The following is a 15,000-nucleotide window of genomic DNA, read 5'->3' as shown; positions in this document are numbered from 1 at the left end:
GCAAAAAATGGGGGATAGCCTGCAACAAAAAAAAGAGAAACTTCAAAATATGATGGACCCTCCATCTGGATCCATTGTGGGGCCAACAGATTTATGTGTCCTTCAGAGGCTGTCCCACCCATTGTGTTTTGTAGGATTGCATACCCAGTCATCTTCATGGCAGTTAGTAGTTCAGTGTCTTTGAGGATGCCAAACAACAAATAGGTTGCAGTTATAAATCATGTTTCACTTTGTCACTTTAATTTTTCATGAGAGGTTTAACCAAGAATTTTGGGGAGTCTGTGGCCTGCTCAAAGGAACAATCCTATCACTTCACTGGGTCTCTCTTCCTGAACTGAGTCTAGATACATTGAGAGATTTCTATGAACAAGAGTCAGAGATTGCCCCTCTGCTACACTTTTGTAAAATTAGATCAGAAATCTTGGAAAACATAGACATTAAATCAAAGAAATGTACCGAATGCATATAATTGGTCATAAAATAGCAGGTTTCAGATAGTCTTCCAGCCCAGATAGCACAGTAGCATTATGCCAGTAAGAAATAAAGTACAGTCTGGTGTATCACTGAAGGCTGTGAAATGTACCAATTTATATTACCTAATGACAATTAGAGAAATCTATTTGCTTAATGTGTTCTGCTGATGTAAATTTCAAGCAGTTTTCAAAATGCCTTGTCCTTTATCTGTGGGAAAGAATATATGTATCAGGTATGATACACACATATGTATCAATCAATGAAATTCTTATAAAGGCAATATTATCTACATAAATCTGTATTTTTAATAATGGTCTTGACTGCCAGTTTTTTTCATGCTTCTGTCTATGATCCTGAAAAACAGGTATGTTAATTCTCTACCTTATACAGTTCAACTGTTGAAAATTACAGGAAAAACAAATTTTTTCAGAAAATCCATTAAAATGCATTGCAAAGCAGGCATGTCCCCATGTATGAGAGCATGTCCACAGTTAGGTAAATTCAGAGCAGATACTACAAAAGCTAACACAAATATGCCTGGTGGAGGGGAGTCTGTATTTCAGACTGAGGAACAGAGGACTCTTGTGGTACTATGAGTCTTGTTAAACTCCTTACAGGCTGGAGCCTTTAGCGCAGAGTATGAACAAATCAGTGCTAGTTTCAGAGTTAGGTAGATTTTCACTCAGTTTAGATCAAAATATTCCTATTTTGCTACATATTATAATAGTAAGCATGTTAGGATTTGTAAAGTTCTTGCGGGGTTTAAAGGTTAAAGTTAATAGTTTAATTGTGAAAGCGTCCATCTTCCTGTCTGCCTTCTCATACCTGTGTGACCTGTGGTAGTTGAATAGCATCACTCAGATAAAATTGTTGCAAGCAGACGAATTCAGATCTCAAGTAAACAGAGGAAATTCTTGGTGACTTTCAAGGAAATTGAATAGTGACTCTAGTCAGTGAATTTCATTCTTTGCTCATGCATCCCAAAGTTGTAAAAATCTGTTTGTCTTGCCTTCAGTACTCGCTAAACTCAAAATAAAACATTATTGTATAGGTACGTGGTGTTTCCAGTGCTACAAAACCAGATGTTACAAAGCGTAACAACCAAAATTAATCATCTGACATTTAGGTGTCTACTCAGAGTGAGTCTGCACTCCATGGAGGGAGACAGGCACATCCACAGTGTGGGCTTAGTTCCATGTTAAAATAAATCCCTAAAATAAATCCGATATACTACCCTCAGGATTTCTTTATTCTGTTAATAATGGAAGGAGTACAGGGATAGATGAGCTTAAATTCCTCCCCACAAGTTTCTGATTGGAAATCTGGTTTGTCTCTTCCATTTGTACTTTAGAGCAAAACCTTTAGAATTTTTATTCTTAAAATTCATTTGATGTTTGCCAAAAGATTATCAGACTTTTATTAAAGGCTGGTATGTTTACTTTCAGACTCTTAATTAGTCAGTGATTTAAGACCGTAGTTTATGCTGTGATGAATTGGGTGAAAGTGGTATTCTGTGTAATATTATATGAGGTAATTTCTTTTAAAAGTAAATTTCAGTGGATTTGTGTTTCTTTTTTCCTCTGTTTCATTTATGTAAAGTCTTTTGGGATAGATTCAAGTAATAGAAACATTAGAAGAGTTTTTCCTCCTAAAATTGGCTTATTATTGAATTTATTATTAATAATATTATTTTCGCTTATTTACAGAAGACTGGAATGTCCCACAACATCTCACAAAGCAGTATTTATATGCCAACTTGCTTTTATATACAGAAAATGTATTTGAATTGTGCTAGACAAGCGAGTGGCTGCTTTTTTATGGGTGGAAAGCCTGGCTTGCTGACAGCTGTTTGACTGTGTCCTGGGTAGCTGGAGCAATGGTCTCACGTTGTGTGCCTGCCACAGGCTCTTCCATAGGGCTTTTCTCTCCCACATACACAATCAGACATACTGGCTGTGTCTTTCCCACTCACGTGTATATTGCTGAGGTGGGTGTGTGGCTGTTTATGTATTTGCAGACACTTGATCTCACTGTATAACAAGTGGAAAATAAAGCCATGTCCAAAATAGCACCTACACAAAAATTCATTTTTAGAGTTTAGTGGAAAAACTAATTATCTAATGCCGAGGTTTCCCAGCTTTCACTTTTCAGTTAGGAATGCTGGGGACACGATTCTCTCTGCAGAGACCAGGTGACCGAGGTGGCAGTCCTTGCTGTGTACTCTGCTATGTCCATGATGTTTTTATTCCTGTATAAATCAGATGTTCTTAAAAGACTAGCTGAGCAAGAATTTTTTTCTTCTACTGAAATGATTTATTATGCAAAAAAAAATTTAGGCTAAGTTTCTTTATTGTGGAAAACATTTACTGCTTAAAGATACTTATTTTTCTGTCTGCCTTAATCATATCCTTTGAAACAGTCTCAATAGATTTTTCTCTTCGTAACATTATGACACTTGATAAGATGATTGATTATGAAGTGTTGAGAGCCCTGCCATGTGATCATTTATTTTTAAATACACATTTGTACTAGCCCATGCTTAAATTTCTTGCAGGAATATATAAGAGATGCGAAACATAAAGCTTGAGCCTGATCGAAACTGATGCCTCTGGAAATAGAGTGCCACAGTACTGTGGCTTTAAAATAACAGATATTGACTGGAACTGGAACTTTACAGTGATAAATACTATGTAAAAAATTATGGTCCATCTTTGGTACAAAATAAAAAAGATGTATTGCTGCGGTGCAGGCAAAGTAAAACGTGTTTGACGATGATATCTTTCTTTCCCTGTGCAGGTGCCTGTGTCAGTGGCCATGATGACTCCCCAGGTGATCACCCCTCAGCAAATGCAGCAGATTCTCCAGCAGCAAGTGTTGTCCCCGCAGCAGCTTCAAGCACTTCTCCAGCAGCAGCAAGCAGTTATGTTGCAGCAGGTAATGTGTGTTACCTGCTTTGGACTGTTAGCACAGGGCATTCACACAAATGTCAACCAGATTTTATGGGTCTTATTTTGTAATATTTCACTGCTCTTTACACCAAAAAGAATGAAAATAAACATGAAACTTCTCAGTCTCCAAATTTTTTTTTTTTTCAATTGCAGAAGTGTGAAATCGCACTTTGAAACATTCAATATTATGTTAAAACCAGCAACAGCAGCAGTGGCAGATGCATTACAAATACCAAACAAATTGATGTTTAAATTTTCAAGCACTTAGGCACATTTTAATTGTAGACCTGCCAAAGGAAGTGCAAATAGAGTTGTAGATAATTGTTGCTTTAAAATTCATAACATTGTAGTGCTCCCTTTAGTAACATAAATGGTATGCAGTATATGAAATTTCAGCTTAACAGCTTGTTTTATCAAGGGAAAAGGTTTTCTGTTTTGTTTTTTTACATACTGAAAATTTGTCCCAGACAAGGCTAAAAAGGAGGAGGAGGAGGTTGCTGTTTCCTTAGCACAAAATCTGTCAGCTAATTGCAAAATAGGTGAACTTGTTATTCATACAATAATGATAGTGTCAGTGATCAGTGCCTTGGTGTAACGCAGAGTGGATTTTTAGGTGCATGCTTAATTGTCATACAGAAAATGATGTGTCTGTTTGTCATAGTCATAGCTCAGTCACTGAAATGTATGTTTAAACATTTTAATATCCAGTACCATGATTGTTACAGGCAATTCACCTTCAGTTGGGAATCCAGCATCCTGCTAAGCAGATTGACAGATTAATTACTTTTTTCCCCTCAGAAGCAGACAGTTTTGTTTGGCCTTAGTGACTTGTAGGTTTCTTGCGAGTGGATGAGTGCAGCTTCAGATTTGTTATATAGGACATGTAAGGAACTTAGGTATAGTTATTTGAGGAGTTAATTTGGCTCTTGCATTCCCTTTAGAATACAGATTTTCTATACCCTTCTGTTTAGGATATTTTGGAATCTGCATTGGAAAATTTCAGAACCGCCTTGGAAAAAAATGTATGTAGATCTGCCTCTTCAAATCACATTTTTTGTTATGAGGTGATACTTAATGGCTACGCTACCATATGCCAATCTAGAAGAGTTTAGGAGATTTATAATACTTGAAACTTTTGCCTTTATTTATTAAAGTCAAAATGGTTTATTCAGCAACAACTACAAGAGTTTTACAAGAAACAGCAAGAGCAGTTACATCTTCAGCTTTTGCAGCAGCAGCAGCAACAGCAGCAGCAACAGCAACAACAGCAGCAACAACAGCAACAACAGCAGCAGCAGCAACAGCAACAACAGCAGCAGCAGCAGCAGCAGCAACAGCAGCAGCAGCATCCAGGAAAGCAAGCAAAAGAGGTAGGAGCTAAGACCCTAAGCTGATGCGCACTAGTCTGAGCTGTCAGAAGCTTGGAAAAGACAAGACCAGTTTAGATCTTTTGCTATAGCGAGGATGCAGCTACCAAAGATTTGTTCTTGTATTTTTACTGGGCTTAATAGCAGTGCTGGTATAATTCTCCTGCTTCCCTTTCTGAGGCCCAGGATTTGAGCAGTCTAGTCCTGCTGTCGTCTAATGTCCGCTAATGAATCTGAGTGTGCAAAGAACAAACTGTGGTGGACTCTGGACTGATTATCTTGTATTCACAGGCAATCTGTGTTGGGAAGGAGCCTTACTTTACTCAGTGGCACAGCTCAGAGAGCATGCAAATTTAGTCCATGACTGAAAAAGAGCGATTGAGCACAGATTTCAAAGTCATAGGCCCCTGATTAATGAACTGCTACTGTAGGTTTGAAGTGGCGAGTAGAAAGTTACAGTTTGATGTGCTCATAAATCAACCTGACAAGTGGGTTTCTCAGGCCTAGCTTGCACTTGTCAGCAAACTGCATCAAATATAAACAGAATACAAACAAAACATGTTGAAGTAGTTAAATTGATCAGCAGGTATCCTAGACGTTGTCTTCAAGCTGCCCATTATGCAAACGTCGAGGAAGCAGTTGTGACCTCCTGAGGCTTTGTTTCTGTTTGGATTTGTGAATAGAATTTCAGACAGCCATCAACTACGGAATAGAAATTGCTCCCTTATTTCTCCGGAGGCTCTGGGCAATCCACATGACTTGCTCCATTATGCAGTCTGTTTTCCAGTGAGCGCATCAGAAGTTTCTCTTTTCCCCAAACTAGAAAGGAAAGGTCTTCCACAGCAGCTTGTCTTTTTCTGAAGTGTGACTGCCTTCTCATACCCTCCTGAGTCTTTGTAGACTCAAGTTTGTATTGAAATGCCTCAGAAAATTGGAACCTGTACTTTTGCTCCGTAATAGGGCATTTCGTTGCCTTGAATGCCATGCTCCTTGTAATATATTCCAGCATGAAAAGAGAGTGAGCTAACAGGCCGGTGAAAGGAAGGCTACATCCCAGTTTACTAATAGATCACTGGAGACCATGTTCATGGGCCACTGCAGACCAAACTTAGTCAATTGGAAAAACAAGAGTGCCTTCAAATCACAGGCTGCTGTAAAAAGTTATACGTTTAGCATAGATAAATTTGTTATCATCTGCCATGAGCTGAGCTTTTTTTTATTCGAAACAGCTGTTGTAGACTTTTTCTTGACCCTTTTCTTTAGTGTGTCATTAAGTGTATCTTGCCATTTTCCCTAAAACCTAATAGCTTAAATGAATATAATAGAAAATTTCAAACACTTTCACTGCCTGAGTATTCTACAAATAGCATTATTATTTAATAAATGAGTTTAAAAAGAAAGAAGCTGATTTTATGGTTTTGGCTTTCTAGCCTTCACTGCGTACTTTACTTTTTGCTGCATTTGCTTTTTTCTTTTTTTTCCCCCCCATTCTCTTTGTAGCAGCAGCAGCAGCAGCAGCAGTTGGCAGCCCAGCAGCTTGTCTTCCAGCAGCAGCTCCTCCAGATGCAACAACTTCAGCAGCAGCAACATCTGCTGAACCTTCAGCGTCAGGGACTCATTTCCATCCCACCTGGCCAGTCTGCTCTTCCTGTCCAGTCTCTGCCACAAGGTATTTCAGTAATACATGATTGGAGAAATTTCTAAATTCACAACTTTTTAACCATTCCATTTGCCTCTGAACTTCAGAAATCTCCCATTAGGACACCTAAGCATACTTTGTAATTGAAACTTTATTATTCATATTAGCAAATTTTCTGGACACTGATAGGTTTTGAAGCATATACTTTTGGAAAAATAAAGACAGCTTTTTAGTGTTTTTTCCTAGATGGAAGGTGCATATTTATTGAGCTTATGTGCTGAAAACAATTTCTAATACCAGCAAAACTCAAGCATCATTGCTTTTCTCTGAGGAATCACTGAAATCTGATTTAGTGGAATGTTATTTCATTTAATATAAACAAAGAGGTATAAAATACATCCAAAAGTGATATTAGAGCCATTCAAAAGCTCAGTTTCTTTTCTTTTTCTTCTAAGAAAATAAAGTCATTGGCATTGGAAAGCACTTTGAATCATCAATTTATGACAAGTGAATTTAGGGACAAGCCTTTAGGATTTATTTTCTTTTCTATTCCTTTGTGTTAAATAGGTTAAATAGAACAACAAGTTTTGAAGGTGGTGTTTCCAATAGTAATGAACTTTGACTGACAAATAACCTTAAAGACTTTTTGAAAAAAAAAAAAATTCCTTTTGTCACTTTGATCAGGATTTCTCGCTGATGAAAATGAGCTAAACTCTACTACTTGAAAGAAAATAGGGCACACAATTTTGAAACGTAAATTAGTGTGCAGATAAATGCTGCTAACATTTTAAGATAAGGTCAGTCTTCCCATCTAGGGGACTCTGTCTATAACCTGTGAGGTATGTGTCTGTTTGTTTTACCATAGAGAGTTAAGTGTCTGTCATAAAAATTATAGAATAATCTGATTTTTGATACCCCAGTCCTGGAATGAGCTTTGTTTAGGCTATGTTCATGGCAGGTAACAATATTTTTAATTGATGTTTATGCATGCAACTTGTTCCTCATTTGATTTCCTTTGAAATCAAAGCCTCAGAAATCAGATGAGCAAAAGCAGAGTACACAGCATATAGATTATCTAAAAAACCCCTAAAACCCCAAACCAAAACAAACAAAAAATAAACCAAAACAATGAGAAAATCAGAGCTTGCAAATAAATGTGTTAATTTAATTGTGTAAAAAAGCTATGACACAAGCATATCTGAAGTCATGAAAGCTACAAGGAAAATGAGTCCTACTACACCAAATAGAATAGCAGTGGGGAGACAAGTTGATTCATAAATCTGGAGATGAGAGACGGGTAATGCATGTTTCTTTTTGTAGGATTGGCTTGGACCAGAGTCAAAAAAAGCATGAAACACAGCTTCCCTCTGAACTGCTTTACCTTTTGCAATCTCCTCTTGTGCCATCTGTTGTTAGAGGAATTCCTCAGGTTTTCTCTCACATTAAGCTATCCCCATAGATTTCCCTCAGCACTCCTACCCAATTGCATTGATATTCATTGTTTAATGCAACACTCATTCATCTGCTAGTATAAAAACAGAGAAAAAATATTTTTAATAGTCCTTAGGAGTAAACAGTTCTTTTAAAGACCTTTCTTTTACTCAAAGAATTAAGTCCAGCTGAACTCATAACAAAAAAGATTGCTAATAAAGAAATAAGAAATTACAAAATTTTATAGTTAAAATATAATATAGCCATCCATGTAACTTTATATGAATATATAGTAACATGGATGGCTGGAACACTGAAAGTAGCACGATGTATTTGTGTTTGTAAGTTATTGGTCATAAAGAGTCCCATAAACCACAAATTATTATTGGCAAAGTGTGAAAATATGCATATTACAAGTACAGCTGTGAGGTTTGCATATTTAAACAGTATTTTCTTCAAGTATAATTTCTGCCTTTAAAGAACAGGAGTGTTTCCCATGTTTTCGTGATGATCAGGTATCACAAATAAGATGCAGTAGGTGTTTTAGCATGTATTTTGTGACCAGGTCTTCACTATGCTGTATCCAAAACCAGTGATTAGCTGTGAGTTATTTCCATGTATTGTTGCATTGATGCTAATTAAATGCAAAGAACTGTAAATCACAGCAGTAAAAAGCCCCAGACAAACTAAACAAACAAAAAACCACCAAAACACCAAGTCTTGATCGATCCATGTTGGAAAAAGAAAAATTGATGGTTTTTATAAGTGATGGTTTATTAAACATTTATTGAAACATAGAGTAGGTAGAAGTTAAAAGAGTTATGAAAGTAATATTAAAATCCCCAAATTCTTGGTGTTTGTAAATTTCATAGGAAATCAGTATTTGACCTTTTTATTATAGTTCGTAATTTTTATTCCACTCTTGGTCCTGTTTTTGATCCTTTCCCCTTAAATATATTGTGGGGAGGGCATTTTAAGGGTTGTCACAGGCTATGAAACTTTAAAACCTACCCTACTTTTACATCCAGACTGAAATGTCTGTCAGCCTTTTCACAAGCCGCTAGTAAAAAGAGAGTTGGACTTTTTTAGACACAGATACCACAAAATTGCCATAATTTACAATTAATTACAAACCCGCTTATTAACTTTATACTTTTTAAGTCCCCTGCCCATAATCCTTTTATCCTAAAAGGCAGCCTTTCAGGGTCCTCTGAAGAAGTGATGAAGTAAATCAGCCTGAGCCTAGAAATTTCTTCCTGCTTTAAGAAAGCCCTAGGTGAGCTGGGCAGGACCCAGGACGTCCCTGCCTATGGAGAGGGCATTGCACAGCTGCTGCCAGCCCTCCTGCACCCGCTCAGCTTGTGGGGCAGCTCTCACTCACCTCACACAGCACCCAAAGTTTGATGGTCTCAAATTAAATTCCTCTCACTGGAAGACATGGTATCTGATCACCTAAACAGATGTTTTCATTCTTGGGTTTGGTGGTTTTTTTCAGTGCAGAATTAGTTTATTTTTTTAACAGCGGGAGGAAGACTTTGAAGTAAATAATGTACTTCGTATATCATGCCACCTAAATGAATACATTATTTCAGTTTGATTTGTGATCACAGTTGCAGGTAGCTGTTATTTAGAACACTAAAGTGGGTTTTTTGCAGTGTTGCTGGAACATACCTCATGAACTCAGCAGTAATTACTTACCCTCATTAAACAATTGCAACCAGTATTACCATCACTCCCGTTACCCATCTCTAATGCAATAAATTAGAGCCTGGCTTCTTTGCTTGCTTCCTAAAAACCTAGAGTTTTTCTATACAAATATGGTATAAAGTCCAGTTTTAGGACTTGCAATCAACTCTTTTTTACTTTTTCCTTATCTGAGTTTGCCAGTGGGTGTTGGTATCTAAGGTAAAGATGCAGGACTCAAAGCAGTAATCTAAAAATGAGCTGGTTCATAATTAAAAAAAATCCCTGCCACCCACTTTGTTTAATACTTCCTCCAGAAATTAATATTTCTGTAAATAACTACTAATGTATTTTTAATAGTTTCGAATACTTCATGGTTAGATAGCTACTGAGAAGAATTAAAGAACTTCCTGTGCTTTCTTCATAATTTTTTATTGAATCTCATTCAGTAGTCTGAGTTTATATATTCTCAAAATAAAACATTACCTAATAAATAGATTTCCCAAACAATAAAAAGCAGTCTTTACATTTTTCTACTGTATCTTATTAAGCTGAATGAACAGATGCTTTCTAGTACTTTTCAGGACCAGAAATGTGAGTTCTTTTATTAAAAAACAAACAAACAAGCAAGCAAATAAACAAACAAAAATCCAAAACAAACAAATAAAACCCTAAAAAACCCACACACAATATTTTTATTCAAACAGCATCAACATTTTGAATGTTTTGCATTCCAGCACATCTAGATGACCATGACCATGTTACCTAATTTTGGTTGTTGAGATGAAATAGAGAAGACAGATTTTGAGATACCCCTGGAACAAACCATATTAGGCTGAAGAACCTGGCTTTGAAATCACGAGATCTCTGGGCTTCATATTCTTTCCTGTGTTTAATCAGTATTTTTCAAAAGTGATGTCAAACTTACAAGGTCTGGCAGTGACAGAACTTGTGTATATTTCTGATGAGCTATTCATCTTTCAAAATCTGGTTTCCTATCTTAGCTGCATCTTCAGTGCCAAGATAAGAGAATGCTCACAGCTCTTCTCTTGCCTGTGTTTTGAAGTCTTTACTTCAGGCAGAAGCATATTGTACTGTAGGTTTCCATGACTTCATGCAAACTTGAGTCAGACAACCCTAACACATATGTGTGAATACATTCAACATGCTTTTTGTGACCAAGGATGAATCCTGGAAACTACAAGTTTCCAGGCTGCAAGTGGAGTAGAGAGCAATTTTAAGTTCTCTTTTGTTTTATGTTTATGAATTTATGAATTTATGACTTTATGAATTTATGTTTTACTACATGTTGATTGTGCTGGTAAAACAGCATCAGCTTTATTGTTGGCATTAATCCATTAATAACACTGAGCTCATTATATGAAACTCTTTGTGTTGTTATATTAGTGGGGCTCTCTTTCATTTTATAGCTGGCTTAAGTCCTGCTGAGATTCAGCAGTTATGGAAAGAAGTGACTGGAGTTCACAGTATGGAAGACAATGGCATTAAACATGGAGGGCTAGACCTCACTACTAACAATTCCTCCTCTACTACCTCCTCCACCACTTCCAAAGCATCACCACCAATAACTCATCATTCCATAGTGAATGGACAGTCTTCAGTTCTAAATGCAAGGCGAGACAGGTAATTCTGATGGGATTTCAACTGTGCTTATCATTTGACATGAAGCGGTTGTATAACATCTTAAGTCACATGATTTCCAATCAAAAAATAGCTCTTTGTAGAGGTTACTTAAGAGATCGTGGAACCTGATCTTCCAGAATTGTTTATCAGTAGGGCGTAATTTTCCGTAATAATGTCTAACTGTGCAGACACAACAAAATTACCTGCATGTGGTTTTATAACTCATGAACGTATGATAGTTTGGATAAAAGTTAATCACAGAATCAAGTGGGCTGGTGTAGGGGTGTAAATGCACATTTGTGGGCACTTTTTGTAGCTGCATAGTTTCATTCATGTTTAACACACCTGGCAGTCAGGCCCTTACTGTTGAATCACACTCCTGGTTTCATTGACAAAGTAAATCTATATGAGTTGTCAAGGCTGTAATTCAGTGCAAAGATTCTCTATTGAAAGTGCTTCAAAACAGTATATTAAGACATTTCTCATGTTGTTTATTTCTTGTGAAAAGAACCACTAAATTTTCTGTCTTTTATGCATGACAGTAATGAAGTTGACATATTTCCTATAAATTTTCCATGTTGTTAGTGTAATACAGTGGAATTCCATCATATGGATGAAATTAAAATAATTTTTAGACACGTTGACAGATATTATTTACTCTTCCTTAATTTCATGTAATGGTTTAAATACAAGAGTATGTAATATCTGTTACACTTACCAGTAAATATATTAGTGTAGTGAGATATACTACATCTCAATATAAGATGAAATTTAATTGTGTGTATATAACCTAAATTGTAAGTAATTGTCTTTTCAAAAAATTTTCCATTTAGTTATTTTAATACTTAGGAGACTATGATTTAAGTCTCTCTCATGCTCATATGACTGTGAGAGCAGTTTTCAATCATTATTTTGTATTATTTAAAAATCTGAAAACCTTTGTAGTAGTACTTTTAGTTATTATCACTTTTTTGTTTATATCTCACAGAATGGTTCTTTGCTTCAGTATGTCACCTACATCCACGGAATAATTCCCTGAATTTTTTTGATAACTCATCGTGGATGAAACAATTGCAGAAGTTCCAGTAAAAGGCATGGAGTACAGCTAGGGATATTTATGAAGCCACATAGTTAATGAAAGCAATACTTGTGAACAAAAATATTTATTAATGGAAGCAACTTTATTTTTATACGCATTGAGCAGAAAATTCAAATATTATTTTGAATGTTCACAATATTCAGGAATTCTGACTGTCAATCTTCAATATTTATACTTAGAATTGATCATTTCTGAGTGTATTTTTTATTTATAGGTAAATGTTACACCAAGGTCATATGGCATAATTAGCATATGGTATTATACAGTCATCTTATTTTTTCATCCTTTATTAACAGTCATCTTTGGCTCTATTTCTTCTCTAATTGGAACATCATCTAGCCTTGGCAGTTGAACTATTCAATAGAACGATTAAATTTTTCTGACTGCTCTGAGCTAAATTGACCTGTTTTGACCTGTTTGTCACTGATCGTAACCTGACAGGCGCTAGCAGCCTCCAACGATTATGGCTTTTGAGATGAATCTGATGCCTTATTCTTTTGCTACAGCTCGTCACATGAGGAGACTGGGGCCTCCCATACTCTCTATGGTCATGGAGTTTGCAAATGGCCTGGCTGTGAAAGCGTTTGTGAAGATTTTGGACAATTTTTAAAGTAGGTGGATTTTTATTCGTTGGTACAAAATGGTTCAAGGCAAGGGAAAGTGAAAGACAGCAAACAAAGTTTTACTGTAAACCATTTCAGAGATTTTTTTGTGTGTATTTCATGCAACTGGATAATCGAGGCTATCGGCGGAGGGTCAAATTGTTATCCTTTCTTTCATGTCGAACACTTTTGCAGGCCTTTCAATAGCACAGTGTTTAATCCTCTTATGATCCTTTACTGAAATGGAGCCTCAGAAAATTTGAAGAGATGCTTTAGATTTTATATTGGATAGTAGGAGTATGAAAAAGCACTTTTTAAATTCTGACAGTTTGTGTGAAGTGGGAATTACTGTGTATAGTATAAATAAAAAAGCACAAAGGCCTAAGCATGGCCATTTAACTCTTACGTGCTAATCTATTTTTGCTTTTATTCTTGCATGTGCCCAAGATTCATAAAAAACCCACAGTGTACAGGTGGGTTTGCACCTTTCAGGAATGAAAAGTGATGTCATTGCTTTTTCAGCATTTGGTTTAGCCAGCTATTTTCTAAATCTTAGCATTTAGGAAGTGACAAAGCTTTTCCTTTTCATCTGCAGCTTCAAACTGCAATGGGTTTCTGCAATTTTTCCTTTTTGTTTATTTCAAAGTATTTACTAGTATTTCTGTGTTCATTTGAATTTTCAACAGCAGCACTGATTTACTACCTGTGTACATTATGGACTGGTCTTTGTTAGAAGAGCCATACTCATTTGGCATGCAATAGATCTTAATGGAAAGCTACAGATAGGCTTATATAGATGAGTAACTTCAGGGGCTGAGACTCTTATGTTGTCATGGTGCAGCTAACAGGGTGAATGAACTGTTTCATGCTTCATCAACAATTAAGTTAATTAGCTCATTTGAAATTGCACTGCTTTGTTGCCAGGATGTTGGCAGCAACATCAAAAGATGTGTTTACAAATGGCAAACTACGGGGTATATAACAGAAGCACCTTAACAGCAGTCCATACCCGCTCAGTATTACAATAACTTTTATAATAGAATTATGGCAATACTATTCATAAAGTATTTGCAATGCTTTCTCTGTCTTTCAGTTTTAAATTAAGTAACTTACACTGACTTGCAAATTGTATGTAGGTATCACTCCTGACAAATTTTTGTTTATTAAGTAGAATGTCAAAACAATGGCTTACTATTAAAGAAAACTGTATAGGATTTAAAAGGACCTGATTTACATAAGTTTGTATTAAAAGGAAAATGAAATCTCCCAAATTCAATGCAGTGTTCTAAGTATTATTAATAATAAGAATTTAAACTCATTTAGCTTAAGCATTTTCCTTTTCAAGAAAAACTATGTTTCCTGAATACGTCCATCCATCCAGCCTATAGTGATGCTAATTCTTTGGGCAGACTTTGCACATCTATTATGTCAGGTCTCGTGTTATAATCCATGATCAGTAAAACCATTTTGATTAAGGCAGTGTAGTGCCAGGTTTACAGATGCTCTTGCTTTCCTCAACCAAATAACCCTGGAAAATGTGAAAGTGACACATAACATCTTGATAATTCTGGTGCAGAAGCAATCAGGGTTTACAGCAGTGTCATGGCTTTTTGTCCTATACATCAGCACAAGCTGTCCTAGAATATTTTGTTATTTCTTCTTTTCACTCAAGTCTGTTTACTGTGCCCTTAAAACAAATAAGAAGTCATGATGCTGAATAGGAGAGTTTGTTTATGTAATAGAAATATTTCTTCATTTTACACTAGCGTTAAGATGGAAATCAATACATAACCTTGCATTAGATCCTTTAGTACCTTTTCATGTTCACGCTAATGCAAAATCCCCATTACAATTAAAAAACATTTTCTTTCAATTAAATATCAACTTTTAGTCCAAAGATTGACCATTTTTCCAACCCATTAACTTTATAGGGGATGACAGGACTAATGGCTGTAGTTTTTAGGGCTTTGCTCTTAGTCTAATCTTTGTTGCAATATTTCAGGTTCTCTGACTTGAAACAATATGATACCTGTGTTAAGAGAGTTAATGCAAGTATATTGTACCAAAATGAAATATTAATAAGGTACTCTACCCCAATCTAGTAGTCTGTATT

The 15,000-nt window shown here is 36.0% G+C and overlaps 1 protein-coding gene across 6 annotated transcripts in view; it reads left to right on the top strand.

Annotated features, from left to right (window-relative positions):
• Nucleotides 1-15,000, top strand: part of FOXP2 (forkhead box P2) — a 398,888-nt gene that overhangs the window by 337,047 nt on the left and 46,841 nt on the right. For 5 of the 6 annotated variants that reach the window (XM_054272498.1, XM_054272526.1, XM_054272489.1 and 2 more), the window contains 5 exons: nt 3,271-3,408; nt 4,595-4,792; nt 6,290-6,458; nt 10,973-11,186; nt 12,792-12,896. In XM_054272498.1, the coding sequence (XP_054128473.1) occupies nt 3,271-3,408; nt 4,595-4,792; nt 6,290-6,458; nt 10,973-11,186; nt 12,792-12,896 (824 nt within the window). The remainder of the gene's footprint in view (nt 1-3,270; nt 3,409-4,594; nt 4,793-6,289; nt 6,459-10,972; nt 11,187-12,791; nt 12,897-15,000) is intronic. The other variant, XM_054272517.1, reaches the window with a different exon arrangement.

Source organism: Melozone crissalis, unplaced genomic scaffold (genome assembly GCF_028551555.1).
Source record: "Melozone crissalis strain CALT ecotype California unplaced genomic scaffold, PUWL_Pcris_2 ptg000004l_1, whole genome shotgun sequence".
Taxonomy (NCBI): domain Eukaryota; kingdom Metazoa; phylum Chordata; class Aves; order Passeriformes; family Passerellidae; genus Melozone; species Melozone crissalis.
Note: the sequence above shows the minus strand (reverse complement) of the source record. Positions and strands in the feature narration are given on the sequence as shown.